This window comes from Marmota monax, unplaced genomic scaffold (assembly GCF_021218885.2).
Source record: "Marmota monax isolate L192 unplaced genomic scaffold, Marmota_monax_Labrador192_F-V1.1 WCK01_AAM20220418_F8-fsc00314, whole genome shotgun sequence".
Taxonomy (NCBI): Eukaryota; Metazoa; Chordata; class Mammalia; order Rodentia; family Sciuridae; genus Marmota; species Marmota monax.
This window is the reverse complement of record NW_026692675.1, coordinates 124,403-142,175: the sequence shown is the minus strand read 5'-3', so window position 1 is coordinate 142,175 and position 17,773 is coordinate 124,403. Positions and strand designations below refer to the sequence as shown.

The 17,773-nt window shown below is 34.2% G+C and overlaps 1 protein-coding gene across 5 annotated transcripts; it reads left to right on the top strand.

The window, feature by feature from the left end:
• The first annotated feature begins 5,844 nt into the window (after positions 1-5,844).
• Positions 5,845-17,565, top strand: Clec7a (C-type lectin domain containing 7A). 5 transcript variants are annotated; one of them, XM_046446480.2, is made up of 6 exons: positions 5,854-6,043; positions 7,509-7,607; positions 8,659-8,796; positions 9,868-10,019; positions 15,768-15,886; positions 16,164-17,565. In XM_046446480.2, the coding sequence occupies exons 1-6, from the start codon at positions 5,950-5,952 to the stop codon at positions 16,294-16,296; spliced, it is 735 nt and encodes a 244-aa protein (XP_046302436.1). In that variant the 5' UTR covers positions 5,854-5,949; the 3' UTR covers positions 16,297-17,565. The 5 variants fall into 5 exon arrangements, with proteins under 5 accessions (XP_046302441.1, XP_046302439.1, XP_046302438.1 ...); XM_046446483.2 differs by lacking the exon at positions 15,768-15,886 and having other exon boundaries at positions 5,849-6,043; XM_046446481.2 differs by lacking the exon at positions 8,659-8,796.
• Positions 17,566-17,773: the final 208 nt, after the last annotated feature.

Here is a 17,773-nt window from a genome sequence, read left to right as displayed (position 1 = left end):
ACCAATAGATATTTAAGGCCCATCATCATTGAACTGGTGAGGAAGCAAACACAGTAACTAAAAGGACACCTCTAAAGTCACTCAGTCACTCAGTGACAGGAGCAATGACAACACCGCATGCTGTGTTTATCAGGTAGAACATGAACTATGAATTTAGACAGTGCGCTGGTGACTTAAATTGCAATTCAATTCACTTATCTTGGACTGTTTTCTCTCTAAAAATAAATTCGATATGCCTTGTGAGAGAATTCATTTTTTTTTCTTAGCCCAATTATTTTTCTTTAAGGAAAATTGTATATTGAACTCTAAAATGCAAAATAAGCCACTACAGGGACGCTTTTGTTGAATCAGTACTGGAAGAGCCAATGAGACTCTCTTATTTGGGTTTTCCACTTTCACATTCTGCTACATTTTTCTAATAAATATAATACAGGAAAAAAAAACAGAGTCAACATATTAAAGTAACAAAACGAATGCATAGGAAAAAAAAGAGCCACTCTGAAGAGAAGAACAAGGAACGACATGGAGATCACCCAAGGCACACAAAAAATATACATACAAATATACATATAAAACCCATTCCACATTCTATACATGTATTAAAATATGCATTCCATGAGTGTGATGCAATTATTATTTGTCAATTGAAAATAATATAGATTTTAAAATAATTAATTACTACTCATTAAAAAATATTTACCATTTTTTAAATTTAAAGACAACTCAGTGGTAATGTGGGACTAGAAATTGAAATTACTGGTTGTTAAGTGGGAAGACTTTTTTTTTTCAAATCATCCATTACTCTTCCCTGAGATAAGGGAGTTAATGTCACTGGTATATAGTGAAGACTTTCAGAAATTATTCATGAAAAGAATGTCGTAGACAGATTGCTTTCACATAGCCATGGACTTTGTGCTTTGGGGATGGGAAGGGCCCAGGAGAGACAAGTGAGGACCCTTGACCATCCTGAGCTCTTCTTTCCCTGCCTGGATCAGGGACTACAGGGGGCTGACCTTCTTCACTGAGTCTGGGAATATTGTCTAAATGCCAAGTCCATAGGGTGCAGAGCTACGGCCTCTTTTTCTGGCTGAAAGTGGTAGCTAAGGAGCCTCTGAACATCTCTCGAGGCTGTGTAATAGAAGAGCTTAGTCAAATAGTGGTTCCTCTGTTATCAGCACCTTTAATCCTACACATCATTGGTGAGCAGAGTACTGGGTGCTGGGTGCTACATACCCCCTTTCCTGTGCAAATTAGCTTTTTCTTTCTTTATTTTTTACTTATATATGATAGCAGAATGCATTACAATTCTTATTACACAGATAGAGAACAAGTTTTAATATCTCTGGTTGTATACAAAGTATATTCACACCAATATGTGTCTTCATACATGTACTTTGGATAATAATGATCATCACATTACACCATCATTAATAACCCCATGCTCCCTCCCTTCCCCTTTAACCCCTCTGCCCTATCTAGAGTTCATCTATTTCCCCATGCTCCCTCTTCCTATCCCACTATGAATCAACCTCCTTATATCAAAGAAAACATTTGGCATTTGTTTTTTGGGATTGGCTAACTTCACTTAGCATTATCTTCTTTAACTCCATCCATTTGCCTGCAAATGCCATGATTTTATTCTCTTTCATTGCTGAGTAAAATTCCATTGTGTATATATGCCACATTTTTTTTTAATCCATAATCTATTGAAGGGTAGTGGGATGACTCTCATAAGAAGTAAAATTGCTTGTTTTGTTATCTATTTCCTCCATTAGTCAGGAGATGATTAAGACATTGTACTAGATATTGTATTCAGAATACCTGTAAAGTCAGAATGCTTAGCCACCCCTAGCCCCCCACCCCTTGTCCCAAGTCCTGCAGATGAAACCCAGGGACTCATGCATGATGGGCAAGAGTTCTACCACTGAGCTACATCCTAGCCATTTTTATTTTTTTGAGACAGGATCTCACTAAATTGTCCAGGTGGCCTCAAATTTGCAATTCTCCTGCCTCAGTCTCCTGAGTGCCTGGGATTAGGAATTATAGACCTATATCACCAGGCCCAGCTATGTGCTTATTATTTTGAAGTTTATAAACTAGAATTGGTTGTAATGAACAATATATTTCAGGTTATAATATATGGAGACATATTGCTTATATACTATTTTAAATTTTTTATATAAAATACAGATGACTAACTTTTAATCAGATAATTATCAATATGAAGAATGATAATTTATTTTTAAAAAGTATCTCTTTAATATCTAAAAAAATGCATATAAATGTAAAAATGCAGTAATTTATACATTGACTTAACATATTATTGATAACCTATGATGAATCAGAAACAATCCTAGACTATTAGCATACATCAATGAACAACACAGCAAGTCTTTTAACTCTCTGGTATCATTATTCTTCATGTTATACTGATTATATAAATTAGATAATTATTGTTTGGAATTTTGTTGTTGTTGTTCTTAATTAGGTTGGTTTGTTTTTCATCTGTTGCTGCCGTTAGTTTTTTTTTTCCCCCAATCTAGGATCCAACCCAGAGCCTCACATATCTCATGCATGCCTAGCAAGAGCTCTTCCACTGAGCCACATCCCCAGTCCCTCTTACATGAGTATTTAATGAAGGGTATTTTTCTCTGAATATATGTTCTCTCCCATACATTATCTTGAATTGCCAAGGGTTTTTTTTTTTTTTTTCAGTTTGCAAACCATTTTTGTGATTACTCTTGGATTGTTTTATCTTAGACAAAAGACCAAAAAAATAAATAAAATAAAATAAAAAGAAGAAAAAGAAAAAAATGAGGGAAAAAAGGTGAAAGTTTATGTTCATAGAAAATAAGAGTCACTGTGCAGAGAAAGTCTTTCTTTTGGGGGCTCTGAATTGATAGTAAGAAAAAGCTTCTTATTACTGCCTGAAAGGTGGTCTGTCATTACTGTTCTCTGGTTGTATTTAGTAAGCTGGTCCTTCTTCCTTGAGTCAATTTATCCATTGTCTTATTCCTAGTACTCATTGTAGGAGAGGAAAGGTCTTTTTTCCCCCTCTCCCATGACTAAATTTATGGCTGAGGCACCTGTAACAACAATAAAGGAAAATCACATACTTCCATTTAATATAAGTTTTGTGTGTCAAAAGAGACTTCATAAGGAAAAGAAGATCCAAAGAAGCAAGGAAATCCTTGTATTTTTATGTTTATATTTGTTAAAGAGTAGAGAGTCATTGGTAAATACAATTGGTATCAAGGTCATACCTAAAATATGGTACCCTGGCATACTGAATATTTTAAGCTAGAGGGAAATCAAGAAAACTACAGAAGCAGACAGGTCTTGCCTGCCTCCCCTCTCCTGGGCTACATAGAAAGTGAAATTCTCCCCTTTTTTCCTACCTGATGCAGCCCATAAATTCTAGACTATCACTTTCTGAACTTCTCCTTCCCCTTCTCCCCTGAAGACCCACAGTTGACAGTGTCCTGCCCTATACCTAGAAGTAGAGAATGTCATAAAAAGACAGAAAAAAATCTGAACAAACAGGAATTTCTGATCCCTCCTCAGTCTATTACCATTAGCTGCTACCCTCTTGCCTTTCAATCAAACTTCTGCATCACTATCACAGTTTGCCCTATGTCTGTGGGTCTTCATTTTGGAAGGCTCTTGTGTAGTTTAAAACTAGTATGCTTTTCTTTCATTGATTTTGTTGTAAAATGTTGTGAAATGAATTTTTTGATGAGTGAAGAAAAGGTAATATTTTTTTCTCCCCTACATCGGACAAACAGAATTTGATCTAATGATAAAAAACTGGGAGGGGGTACTTAGCAAGGACTGTTTGTTTAGAATCTCTTGGTGTTTCTGTCTTCAGAAATAAGTATGTTCCTTTCCTCTGGATTTTGGAAGAGTACCTGTCAAATTTTATGATCCGTATCAAGGAGAAGATCAAAACCAAGTTGAGAGTGATTGTCCTGCTTCTGCTGTTTTCTCAAATGCCAACAAGCCACATTTTGGAGAAGGATGTCCTGAATCACTCTGTTTGCCAAAGACTATGTTACTGACTTGGACAATTGGTGAATATTGACTTACACACTACTACTTTGCAACAGGTCTGCAAGAAGTTGGCAAGACTTCTGTGGTAGACTGGGCAAGGAGGAGAAATTTATTTATTCTCCAATGAGCTCTCTCAGATTTTGATTAGAGTTTGACAGTGAGAACTGCAGAGTCCTGGGTATATCATCTTCCCCCAAACCTCTGCATCAAGAGATGTGAACAGCTTTAGCATGACTTCCAGCCTTGTTCACAAGATGACTCCTTTCAGCTTTCTTGAGGAAGCTCTCTTTATGCTAAGGAGAATTTACTTTTCCTTCTATTTAAAATTTGGTGATAGACAGCCCCTGAATCTATTCTTATGATAGTTATTTTAGAAGACTTGCAATACTAAATTTATTTTCTGCCCTTTCTGATGTAAATCTACCACACAGAACAGTATTTTCAAGCATCCGTTTCTTTGAAATGTATTCAGTATTCAGGAAGATAATTCTTACTCGTTCTCCCAGTCACTCTGGGAGAATAAGAGCCAATTTAGATGGTGGGCACATTGCTTCAACTTGCACCACTACCTCATATCATAAAGACAGAAGAGATTTTTTTCTCCTCTGAATAAGTGTTAATTAACAAACCCTAGTCACACTGAGTTTCACCCCAGTGCCTTTTCCTTAGTACACTCAAGTCATTCAAAAGTCTTCAGACTTATTTTGGGGAAGTTCAGTTCAGTTCCGTATTACTGAAATCTGTCCTCATTACTTTAAAGTCTGGCTTTGTTGATCTGTAGTCAACTGTCTGTCCCCTACATTTTGCTTATTTCAGTCTGGTGTGTGGGTTGGGTGCTTAAGTTGGCAGCAATGATGAATGTGTTCATTTGATTGATTTTGAGTACTACAATGGAAATTTGGAAAGGGAAAAAATTAGAAAATTATGATAATATTTCAATCCCAGAATGCTCCATAAGCAATTACTTGGCAATATTAATGTACTGAATGAGGAAAGAAGGTAGTGTAGGATAGCCAACAAGATCATGAGTTTTGCAGCAAAAGGATCTGGTTCAAGTCTTTGCTCAAATTTTAAAAATTAGCTTCTTAAGCCCCAGCAAAGGACTACATTTTTAATGTCTCATTTTCTTCCTTTGAAAATAGGAATTATAATACTACATAGAGTTTTTGGAATGCTAAGATTGAATAGGAAAGCATATGTGATATTCAGTACTTAGAACATAGTCAGTGCTCAATGAATACTTACTGCTTTGTATTTTTCATCTCTGATGAATCCCAAAGAGAACTGTTTCCTCTCTTGTTACAATAATGCACCTCCCCATGGCATCATTCTTATCCTTATCTATACGTTTTCTCCACGAGAAAAATGAACTTCTTCACCATTTTTCCTTTGATCTCCAGTTCCTGCTGAATGGAACTTTGAACATTTAATAAGTGTTTGCTGGGTGAAAAAAAATACATGAGTATGTGCATGCACGTACATTTATAACAAAATGATAGTAACCCCAAGGTATCAAATTATTTAATAGTTTACATAGGCCAAGTCAATTAAGGGCGTCAAATTCAGTTTTGAGAATCATGAAGGTGGCATAAGCCTTCATGCATTTGTCTTATACTTGATCTGAAACAAGGACATAGCTATTATGTGGCTTTTTAATTTCATTGAAGTTTTTAGACCCAGAAATAAAACTTAAAGGTAAAAACGGGAAATTACTACAGCAGAATTTTCATTTCCTGCTTTTGGGTATGTGGAGAAGTAAATCTCAACTTGTTAAACCTCAATAATGCTTACACCACATGATTTGACTTATAGGTCCTCTTTTGCCCATGGACAGTCATTTGGAGAGGCAAAAGGAAATAACTATCTAATGCAGTGTCTTTTTAGAGAACATATAAAACAATGGAATTCCGCTCTGATTTAGAAAATTTGGACGAAGATGGGTATACTCAATTAGACTTCACCTCTAGAGGCATCACCAGAAGACCTGTGAAAGGTATTTTTTTTTTCCTTTTGACTTTAGTACTCTCATTCTCATTGACTAAAATACTAAAAGTAGGGAAAATTTGAGACTCATTGATATGTTTTTAAAGGTTTTTAGAAGTCACTGCAAATAACTTGAAAATTCATTAAGGCTCTTTCATGGTAGGTATTCAGGGATTAATTCTTATATCTAAATTAATTTGTTTGATGGAAGAAAATGAAATTTGTTCTAAACAAAAGACATTTCATCACTGGGGAGTTGAAAGTTAAGTGTGAAGCTACACAAAGCTGAAGGATTTCAATAGATTTACTTGTTCCTGGTTTGATAGAAAAGAATCAATTGTAGGAGGGAGGTCCAGGAATCCTATAGAAATGCTTATGAATAACATCAGAAAATAGGAGACTAGAAAGAGAAGAATGGAAAGATGAGAGACACATGACAAAACTAAAACTCTTACAATTTTATGGTGAAGACCAGAGGGAAGTTGGAAGTTGTAGGGTTTGAAATTTCAAAACTGATTTTTTTTTTTTTTTTTTTTGTGATAAGAGATCGAAGGGAGTTCTTGGAATATCAGGGAAGGAAAACATATATTAGATAAAAAGCTCCTATGGACATGAATCTAAACAAAAATGCAAATGAAAGGAAATATTGAGAAGGACATTAAAGGATCTGTCTTTTCACAAAATGAGTGGCTTTAGTGTCCCTTATGAGTCTCCTGTTTGACAATTCTATGAATTGCTCTTAGCACATTACCAGTGAGAAGCAGAGAGATGTTTTTGGTGTGTTGATGTTGATACAAAATCAGTTCCCTGTTATCTTCAAGAAAGACAATTCATGGGTTTTGACATCAGATTTTGTTTTCTTCTGCTTTCTGGTATTCACACTGGTCAGCTATTTTCCTCTCATCGCCACTTATGAAGTTCTTTTTTATGCAACTTGTGACAAAAAGCAGAAAATTTGGATGAGGGAAGAGATAGTTAGGCAATATGTTTATGTGTGTGTGTGGACAAATAAAAAGAGACCTGTATGTGCTTGCTAAAGGAAGTGCTTCTACATATTTTAGGTCATTTATTTCCCACAAGAATCCTGTGAGGTATTATTATCCCAATTTCAAAGAGAAATGAAAAATAAAAGGGCAAATAATATGCCTAAGTCATTCATTAAATAAATGAGAAAGAAAGTTATCCTTGGTAATCAGGGCTAGGTTCCCTATATTAAGCTGTTTCCTCTAAGAATGAGTGGGATTTCAGGGACCTGAGCAGTGTCAAGACCTATGGACAGTTTCAGTTCCAACAACTGAGGAAGTATCCTAAAGATGGGGAAAAATGGAAACTCACTCTAAATGTCTAGATTATGTAGGCATCAGTAATAAATGATTCTCTTACGAATTGGCCAGGAGTTTAATGAACTGTGGGATTAAAGCATTCTGTCCTCCATCATAGTCTTCATTCAATTTCTGCTCCCTCTGGCTCCTTAGGTGATCAGAAGGCTTCTCCTCCTTGGCGGCTGATTGCTGTGACAATCAGTGTTATCTGCTTGATAACACTGGTGATAGCTGTAGTTCTGGGTGTCCTAGGTGAGTACTAGGCGGTGAGGTTTGCAATAGTCACAGGCAGTATTTAATGTGTGCTAGGCATTCTTTTAATGACTTGGCATATATGATCTAATTTAGTCTGTACATCGACCATATTGAGTTGTTGCTATTAATTCCCATTTCACTTATAAGGAAGTAAGAGAATGGGAGATTATTTTACTTTTACAGGATCATAAGTTAGTTAGTTAGTGGGGTGTTGATTAGAAATTTAGAAGTTCTGTCTAAAAAAAATGCATAGTCTTAACTACATTGCTTTACTATCACCCTGGAATAGCTGGTTTGAAAACTGTGAAATTTGAAGGATAAATTTAATGGAAGGAAATCTGTGGAGCTGGAGAAAGAAATACAATATGATGTTATCTTTCTAATGAAAAAAATTCACTGAAGGGATTATATGCTATTTTAATGAGTCTCATGATTGATGGGACTTGTTTTATATCTGATCATTAATATAAACTCCTTTGAATATACCAGGAATTGCCTGAGGCACTTAATGCATTCTAAGTAGATACTTAGTGATGGATGAATAGATTTTTTTAGATTTTATATCTCATGAATTCTGTTACCAATAAAGTATTATTATTCCTTCAGAGAGTCTTCATGATGTTTCTTAATTAGTCAATTTTACTGAGTACATTTTATGTTATAGGTGCTGAGCAAGTTCTCCAGGAGCTCTCATTTATCTGTAATAGAAAAAAAAAAAAAACCAGAAGACTTATTACTGTTTCAAATCTCTCATGGTTTTAGTTGACTCTTTTTCGTTTGCCTCTAGCTGATCTGTCATCTCTTTCCTCTGCATCTGCTTCATTTTTCTTTCTCACTATTTCTTTATAGAAGTTATTTGTTTTTTTTCCTATTTCATCTATCAATCAAATATATCACTTTACCATTCCACTAACAATAAAGCATCTATTTGTCATCAAAGATCTATCCCTTTATATTACAATAAAATTTGAGTTTCAGAATTTTAATTTTCAAACATAGCAGAATAACTTTTTTTTTCTGTTACTCTTATTGTTCTTGGAATATAAAGCATTTAGGAGATCCAATTCAGGCAGTGACCCATTGGAAAAAGAGAACTTTACATTAAGAAATAAAGAGAATCACAGTCAACCCACAAAATCATCTTTAGAAGAGAATGTGGCTCCTACCAAGACTCTCAAAATCACAGGCAAGGGCAGAGTTAAAACTTTAATGAAATCCTTGATTCAAGATGATTAATTTTTTGGTGCTAAGCCTGGGGTAGGTGGAAGATGAGATAGTACTGATCAGTACTATCTCAGTATAATGCATCACTGCCAGATCTATAATAAAGCAATAAAGTTATTTCATTAATACCCATTTGTATGAACACTTCTATGTTGAACTTTTTTTTTTTTTGAAATCAGTAACTGATTTATCACTGGCTATATGTTTAGACCTTCAGAAGATTGTATAATTGATGTGAAAGAAAAAATATGTTCGTTCCTCCTTAGGAAAATGATATATTTAAAGTGATACTATTAAAAGAGGAAATAGGATATCAGGACAGAAGAATGGCAAGGAAAAGTAAAAGAGCAAAAATGTTGGCAAGAAATAAGGTGCTACGTTAAAAAATACAAAAGTATTAGCACTAATAATATATTCCTGAAAACTGATTAAATGTGTTTGCCTTTAACCATATGACTTCATTACAATTTTATACATGGACGACCTTTACTTTTAATTGCATCATAATCGACAATGACTATATTTTCAGTTCAAGTTTCAATCTCTGGACTCATACTTCCTGACTTTCTTATCAAACAGCTGATAATACTCAATGTAGACACTCTGAAATGTAAATAATTGCCCTTAAGCTTTTCCACTTTGGAAAGCGACAATTTAAAGTGGGTTTCTCATCATAAAATAACTTAAATCACATGAAATTACTATGAATCCTAATGATTGACTTTGAGTGCATTTATTATAGGGGGTTGAAATAGAGAAAGGGAGTTCTGGGCTAAATTTGAATTTAAAGGAAGACAAAAAGGAAAGGATGGTTAACTCTCTGAAACATTGTATATAGTTTTTCAGATAATTTAAGTGAATGAGAGGATTTGAACGTATTCTATAAAATCATATCCTTATAGGTTTGAATTGAAAATGAAAGATATTAATGGCAATTCATTGATTAAGTATTCATGAGATAAATTGTGTTTGCATTAGAAAAAGGAGTTGGTATACTATGAGCTTCATGGTACTTACTATCTCTTATTTCCAGGACCCTTTTCTAGCCCGTGTCCCCCTAAGTGGATCATACATGAGAAGAGCTGTTATCTATTTAGCATGTCACTAGATTCCTGGCAAAGAAGTAAGAGCCGATGCTCTCAGCTGGGCTCTCATCTCCTGAAGATAGACAGCTCAAGTGAATTGGTAAGTGTAGACTTCAGCTGTAATTATCAGTAGTCTTGATGAAACACGAAAACAGAGAGAGAATCCAGGTAATAATTCTTTTTCTTATGTGAAACTTACTTTCAGAATTCTTCATAGTTGTAATATTAGCATTCATTCAGCATGTAAATTACATATTATATGCTTTTTAAAAATTAATTAATATAAAACAATCATCTTTCACTTTATTTATTTGTTTTTTATTGTTGGTTGTTCAAAAATTACATAGTTCTTGATATATCATCTTTCACACTTTGCTTCAAGTGAGTTATGAACTCCCATTTTTAGCCCATATACAGATTACAGAATCACATCAATTACACATCCATTGATTTACATATTGCCATACTAGTGTCTGTTGTGTTCTGCTGCCTTTCCTATCCTCTACTATCCCCCCTCCCCTCCCCTCCCCACCCTTCTTCTCTCTCTACCCCCCCTATTGACCTTCATTTCTCCCCCTTGTATTATTTTTCCCTTTCCCCTCATTCCCTCTTGTATGTTCTTTTGTATAACCCTGAGGGTCTCCTTCCATTTCCATGCAATTTCCCTTTTCTCTCCCTTTCCCTCCCACCTCTCATCTCTGTTTAATGTTAATCTTCTTCTCATGCTCTTCGTCCCTACTCTGTTCTTAGTTACTCTCCTTATATCAAAGGAGACATTTGGCATGCTCACCATCTCTAGCAGTCAGAGAAATGCAAATCAAAACCACCCTAAGATACCATCTCACTCCAGTAAGATTGGCAGCCATCATGAAGTCAAACAACAACAAGTGCTGGCGAGGATGTGGGGAAAAGGGTACACTTGTACATTGCTGGTGGGACTGCAAATTGGTGCAGCCAATTTGGAAAGCAGTATGGAGATTTCTTGGAAAGCTGGGAATGGAGCCACCATTTGACCCATCTTTCACTTTAAAATAAATTTTTTCAAATACATTCCATGTTTTAATGACTACAACAATCAGTCCTCTATTAATTTTTGTGGGTTTGTATTTCAATTTCTAAATTTAGTGGAGAAAACAGAAAAATTTCCCCATCATCATGATTTTCAAGGAAAATAGCAACAATGATAATATATATTTATAAATTATCTGCTCTTTGCAATATACCAGAAAAGGCAAAAAATGTTTAAAAAGTAATAAATGTGTATTACTGAGCTTATTTAATTCATTAAGAAAAAACCAACAGTTTTAAGAAATCAATATCTGATATAGATAATAAATAATATAGGAGTTTAGAGATATCTTTGAACACATAAGAGATTTTAAAGTAAAAGGGAGACAATCTGTCATGAATGAAAGGTAGAACTCAGATGAGTTATGAAAAGGAATTAATAGGAAACGTTCTACTTTATAAATCTAAAGTTATCCATAACCTTTACACCGATTTTCATTACTTTCCATTTTTTTTTTGTTTCTGTAATGCCAATCCCAATAGTTGCTAATGAAAGTAGGTACATGGTAAAGTGAGAGCATTGTATTAGAAATCTGTGTGGCTATTAGATCAATCTGTAATTGATAATAAATCATCTTGTATTTGTCAGCAATTCATATATTTTCAGTGAACCACAGATTATTTATTCATAAAATCTGAAATGGCACTAAATTAATTTCAAGGCATTATCCAATTCCGAGAAGCATTTCTTTTTTCCCTTTTAAGTTAATGTTTATGATTCTAATTGTTAACACATATTAATTATCCAAATTAATGTATTCACTGTGATACTTCTAATTATGGATATGTATGTTGTGCATTGATCTGTTTCATCCATCATCCTCTTACCCTTGCCACAGCCAACACCATTCTCAGTAATCCCTCTTGTGCTCACAGTCCTTCTTTTCTGTTGGTGTTTCTGTGCATGAGAGGGAATGCACAATATTTTTTTTCTATTTGATTTATCCTGCTTAGTATGATGTCTTTTATTTCCTTCCACACGTTGCAAATGACAGGATTTCATTCTTCTTTATAGTTGACTGATATTGTATATCTATACCATATTTTTTTTATCCATTCATCTGTTGATGGGACCTAGGCTAATTCTAGATCTTATATAATTAATTAAATTATATCTTATAATCATATATCTTGTGAATAATGCTGCAATAAACATGGACATGTAGGTATTTCCTTTGTAAGCTGATTTCATTTCCTTCAGCTATACACCCAGGAGTGGAATAGCTGTTTAATACAGAAATTTTATTTTTAGCTTTTTGAGGACTCTTCATACTGTTTTTCATAGAAGCTGTAGTAATCTGCATTCCTATCAACAGTGTATAAGGGTTCCTTTTTTTCCTATCACTTCATAATTACTTGTTATTTTTATTTTTTGATAATAACCATTCTTACTGGGGTGAGATGGTGTCCTTTATAGCCTTTGATTTGCATATCCTGGATGGCTAATGATATTAAGCCTTTTTTTCATATAGTTTGAAGTAATTTGTGTTTCTTTTGAGAAGTTTTTGTTCAGATCATTTGTCCAATTTTAAGATAGATCACTTGATTTTTGTTTAGTTTTTTATTTCTTTGTGTATTCTAGATAACCCTCTGTCACATGAATCCATGACAAATATTTTCTCCCATTGTGTAGTCTGTCTCTTAACTATGGATAGTTTTTTTTGTTGTTGATGTTGTTGTTTTGTTTGTTTTTTTAATTTGCTGTGAAGAAGACTTTTTAGTTGAATGTCATTTTATTTATCATTTTTTTTTTTTTGCTTTTGTTTTCTGAGCTTTTGGAGTCCTATGTAGAATATCACTACTGTTATTGATATCTTGAAGTAGTTCCTCAATGTTTTCTTCTGGAAGTTTCAGGTCTTACAGTAAGGTCTTCGATCCATTCTGAGTTGATTTTTGTACAGGGTAGAGATAGAGGTTTAGTTTCAATCTTCCACATGTGGATATCCAGTTTTCCCAGTATTGTGTACTAAAGAGGCTGTACTTTCTCCATCGTGTTTCTGGCACATTTGATGAGAATTAGTTAGTGTTTTAGTCAGCTTTCTGCTGTTTTGACTATAGAACCTAACCTGAACAATTTTAAAGGAGGAAAAGTTTATTTAGGTGCTCATGGTTTTAGAGGTCTTAGTCCATGGAGGGCCAGCTTCATTCCTTGAGACTCATGGCAGAAGAGTATGGCAGAGGAAAGCAGCTTACCATCATAAGCAGATAGAGAGACTCTACTCTCCAGTTACAAAATATATACTCAAAATATATGCCATGCCCCCAGTGACCCATCTCCTCCAGCCATACCCTACCTGCCTTCAGTTACCACTCAGTTTATCCCATCAGGGATTGGTCCACCGATTAGACCAATGCTATAATCCAATCAATTTTCTCCCAACCTTCTCGTGTTGTCTAACACACGAACTCTGGGGGACACTTCACATCCAAACTGTAACATTTGGCTGTAGGTATGTGGATTAATTTCTGGTGCCATAGCATGCTGCTATTTTTACTGACTCTGTAGTCTGTCCTCCAATAAGATGTTATGATGCCTCTAGCTTCTCTCCTTATACTCAAGATTGCTTTGGATATTTGGGAGATTTTTTTTTTTTGCTTCAATATAAATTTTGGAATTTTTTTTCTCTAGTTCTGTAAAGAATGTCATTGATAGTTTGACGGATAGTGCATTGAATCTGTAGATTGCTTTCAGTGTATGACCATTTTGACAATAATAATTCCTCCAACCTATGAATATGAAGTGTCTTTGCATTTTTTAGTGTTTTCTTTGATTTCATTCTTCAGTATTTTTTAATTTTCATCATAGTCATCTTTCACTTCCTTAGTTAAATTTATTTCTAGGTATTTAGTTCTTGTATGAGAACCATGAATGGAATTTCATGACAATTTTCTTAGCAAATTCATTATTGGCATATAGAAAAGCTATTGATTTTTGTAAGTTGATTTTGTATCCTGCTACCTTATTGAATTCATTTATCTGAGTCTTTTGGGGGAGTCTAGGTTTTTCTGTGTATAGAAATCATATCATCTGAAAACAGGGATAATTTGACCTTCTCCTTTCCTTTGTATGTATTTTCTCTTTTTCTTTTTTTCTCATCGTTCTGGCTACAATTTCTAGTACTATATTGAGTAAGAGTGATCAAGGTGGACAACCCCCTCCTGTTCCTGATCTTAGAGGAAATGCTTCGAGGTTCTCCTCATTCAATATTGTATTGGCTATGTGTTTGTTATGTATAGACTTTATACCACGGAGGTATGATCTTCCAGTATCTCATGTGTTCAGGTCTTTTATCCTTAAGAAATATTGAATTTTATCAAATGCTTTTTCAGAATCCACCGTAGTAATCATGGTTTTTATTTTGAATTATTTTTATGTGATATATTACATTACATATATGTGGTGAACCATGCTTGCATCCCTGGAATGAAACTAACTTGATCATGGTGAATGATCTTTTTTTTGTGTGTGTGTGTGTGTGTGTTTTAATTTTTTTTTTCTTTTTTTTTATTGGTTGTTCAAAACATTACAAAACTCTTGACATATCATATTTCATACATTAGATTCAAGTGGGTTATGAACTCCCATTTGTAATCCAAATACAGATTGCGGAATCACATCAGTTACACATCCACATTTTTACATAATGCCATATTAGTAACTGTTGTATTCTACTACCTTTCCTATGATCTTTTTGATATGCAGTTGAATTGAATCCGGTAGTATTTTGTTGAGAATTTTTGCATGTGTGTTCATCAGAGATATTGGTCTAGATTTCTTTTTTTTTTTGTGTGTGTGTGTGTGACATTGTTAGATTTTAGCCTCTTTAGGGTGAGTTTGGAAGTGTTCTCTTCCTTTTAATTCTATGGAATAGTTTTAAAAGCATTAGTGTTATTCTTTAAAAGTTTGGTTACACTGGGCAAGGCAGAACATGCCTGTAATTCCAGTGACTCAGGAAACTGAGGCAGGAGGATTGCAAGTTTGAAGCCAACTTGGGTTACTTAGTAAGATCCTGCCTCAAAAAAAAAAAAAAAAAAAAAGACAGGTGATGTAGTTTAGTGGTAGAGTGCCCCTGGATTGAGTCCTCATTACTGCTAAATAAATATATTCAGTAAGTAAGTTTGGTCGAATTTAGCAGTAAAGACATCCAGTCCTGGGCTTTTCTTTGTAGATAGACTTCTTATTATGCTTATTATGTTGTCGATGGTCTATTCAGATTTTCTATGTTTTGGATTCAATTTTGGTAGGTCATCAATGTCCATAAATTTATTCTAGACTTTCAAATTTGTTAGCATGTAGCTTTTCAAAATAATCTCTAATGATTCTTTGAATTTCTGTAGTATCAGAAGTAAAGTCTCCTTTGAAATCTCAAATTTTATTTTATTTATCTGGGTATTCTGAGAAGCATTTCTTGACAAGATTAGTATCAATTTATGAAAATAATAGGGTCATATCTACCATGAAAATTGCCTACTAAACTTATCATTCTTGGATAAGCTTTGCCTGGTATATTGAATGGATGCAGTTTTCATTGACATTTTGAATCTATTATTTATTGAAATCATGAATGATGAAAGTATTTTTATGAGAAATTAAATGGAAGTGACTCTAAATAAAATAAACACTTTGAGACATTCAATGAAATAAAAATATTGGAATTTCTCTCTAGGTCCTTGCCATCTTATGCATGCATTCTTCACCAAAGGGATTCAATCAGTTCTTTTTTTTCCCAAAAATCTATATTTTCTCTTTCTGTATATTTGCATTTCTGTTTCATTCCAGGATTTTATAGAAAGCCAAGTGTCTTCCCAACCTGATCATTCATTTTGGATAGGGCTCTCTCGCCATCAGAGTGAAGAACCATGGCACTGGGAGGATGGATCCACCTTCTCTTCTAATTTGTAAGTGTCTGAAAAGAAAAGGTATCATCCACTTTCTCACAAAGATGAAAGTAAGTCATGCAGTTAACCTGATTTACCGGCCATGTTTTATAAAGAGAAAGGATCACAATGGTGGGGGGAGTGAAAAAGTGAGCAAGAAAAGACAGGAAGAAAAGAGGACTGCAGAATCAAAAAAATAGTTTCTAGTGCTACCAACTCAGGTGTTTCCTTGGCTCCTATAGGTAGAGGGTATTCCTTACATTTGTTTTAATTATGTCATTGTATTGTACTTTACCAGGTTTCAAATCAGAAGCACAGCTACCCAGGAAAATTTGCTTCACAACTGTGGATGGATTCATGTGTCCACTGTTTATGACCAATACTGTTATGTGACCTCATTCAGTATCTGTGAGAAGAAGCTGTCGAAGTAAGGGGGAGGAGAAGTAATCAAAGGAGATAAGTATATGAGACTGTATGGATGGCAAAAACAGAAGAGTGATATTTGAGGTATAAATAGATGCTGAAAATGTTAAAAGTGCATGGCAAACTTAAATCTCAGCTGAGAAATAGGATATAGAGGCTGTGATTTCTGTACTTGTCAGCTCCATAGGGAGGCCAATCTTATGCTAGTGAACACAGTCCTACTCATGGAGTCAGGGCAGCTAAGCTTGAATTTTTGTTCTACCATTGCTAAGCCACAAGTCCTTGGTGATTTCAAAGGAATCTTCATTTTTGGCTCTACCAGAATTTTATTATTATTATTTTTTTATCCTCAAAAAGTTCCAATGAGGGCTGGGGTTGTGGCTCAGTGGTAGAGCACTCAACTAGCATATGTGAGATGCTGGGTTCGATCTTCAGCACTATATAAAAATACATAAATTAAATAAAGGTATTGTGTCCAAATACAACTAAATATATATATGTATATATATATACACACACACACACACACACACACACACACATATATATACTTTTTAAAGTGCCAATGGAGTGTCATTGTGTGTTTCCTTAATTTGTTCCTCAACTTCTACCAGTATATCATGCTTGGGTAGAAGGTAAAATGTAGTTCTGAATTACCTAAATAAAGAAATGGAAAAAAATCGTCACTATAATCAGAGGTATCTTGTTATTTTTCTTAATATGATCATAATTATGAACATCATCACTAAAAACCAGCAACTGCAACTAAATAACCCAGAGAGTATGCCATCCGTAGCTTTACTAATAGCTGTATAATGTGAAATTGGAGGGAAGATGGTCTTTATGAAAACTTTCTCCTTTTCAAATATTATAAATCAAAAAATAAATAATATCTGATAACAAATACAAAAGTAACCAATCTTATTGGCAGAAATATTAATACGTTGGAGAAAAGGTACATTATATTATTTTTATAATATACTGTTTTGCAATTTGTACCAATTCCTGATCACTGTAAAATATTATTGGAATGTAATTATATTTCATCATGTGATGATTTATTTATTTTCTTTTAAATTGTCTCATTGATGTTATTTATATTTTCAATGGGGATTTCTGTATTATTGGGGATATACAAAATTATTTGTAGCTTTCTCATGTTGATTAATGTGGGAAAAGAAACTGTGCCGAATTTACTGAATTGTTTATTATACAGTGGTTAATTTTATGTAATGTAGATTTCACCTCAACTAAAATAAAATGCTTTGGCTTCTAAATTGTATGCCTCTGTGTAATAATCACTCTCACAAATTGCCTTCTCCTTAAAAGTGATGATAAATTTGATACTAGGCAAAGGGTACTTGTATTAGTATAATAGAAACTTTTGTATTAAAGCCTAAGTTTAGATTCTTAAAGAATTAAAAATCTGGGCCTGGGGCTGTGGCTTAGTGGTAGCCCACTTGCCTGCCATGCGTAAGGCTCTGG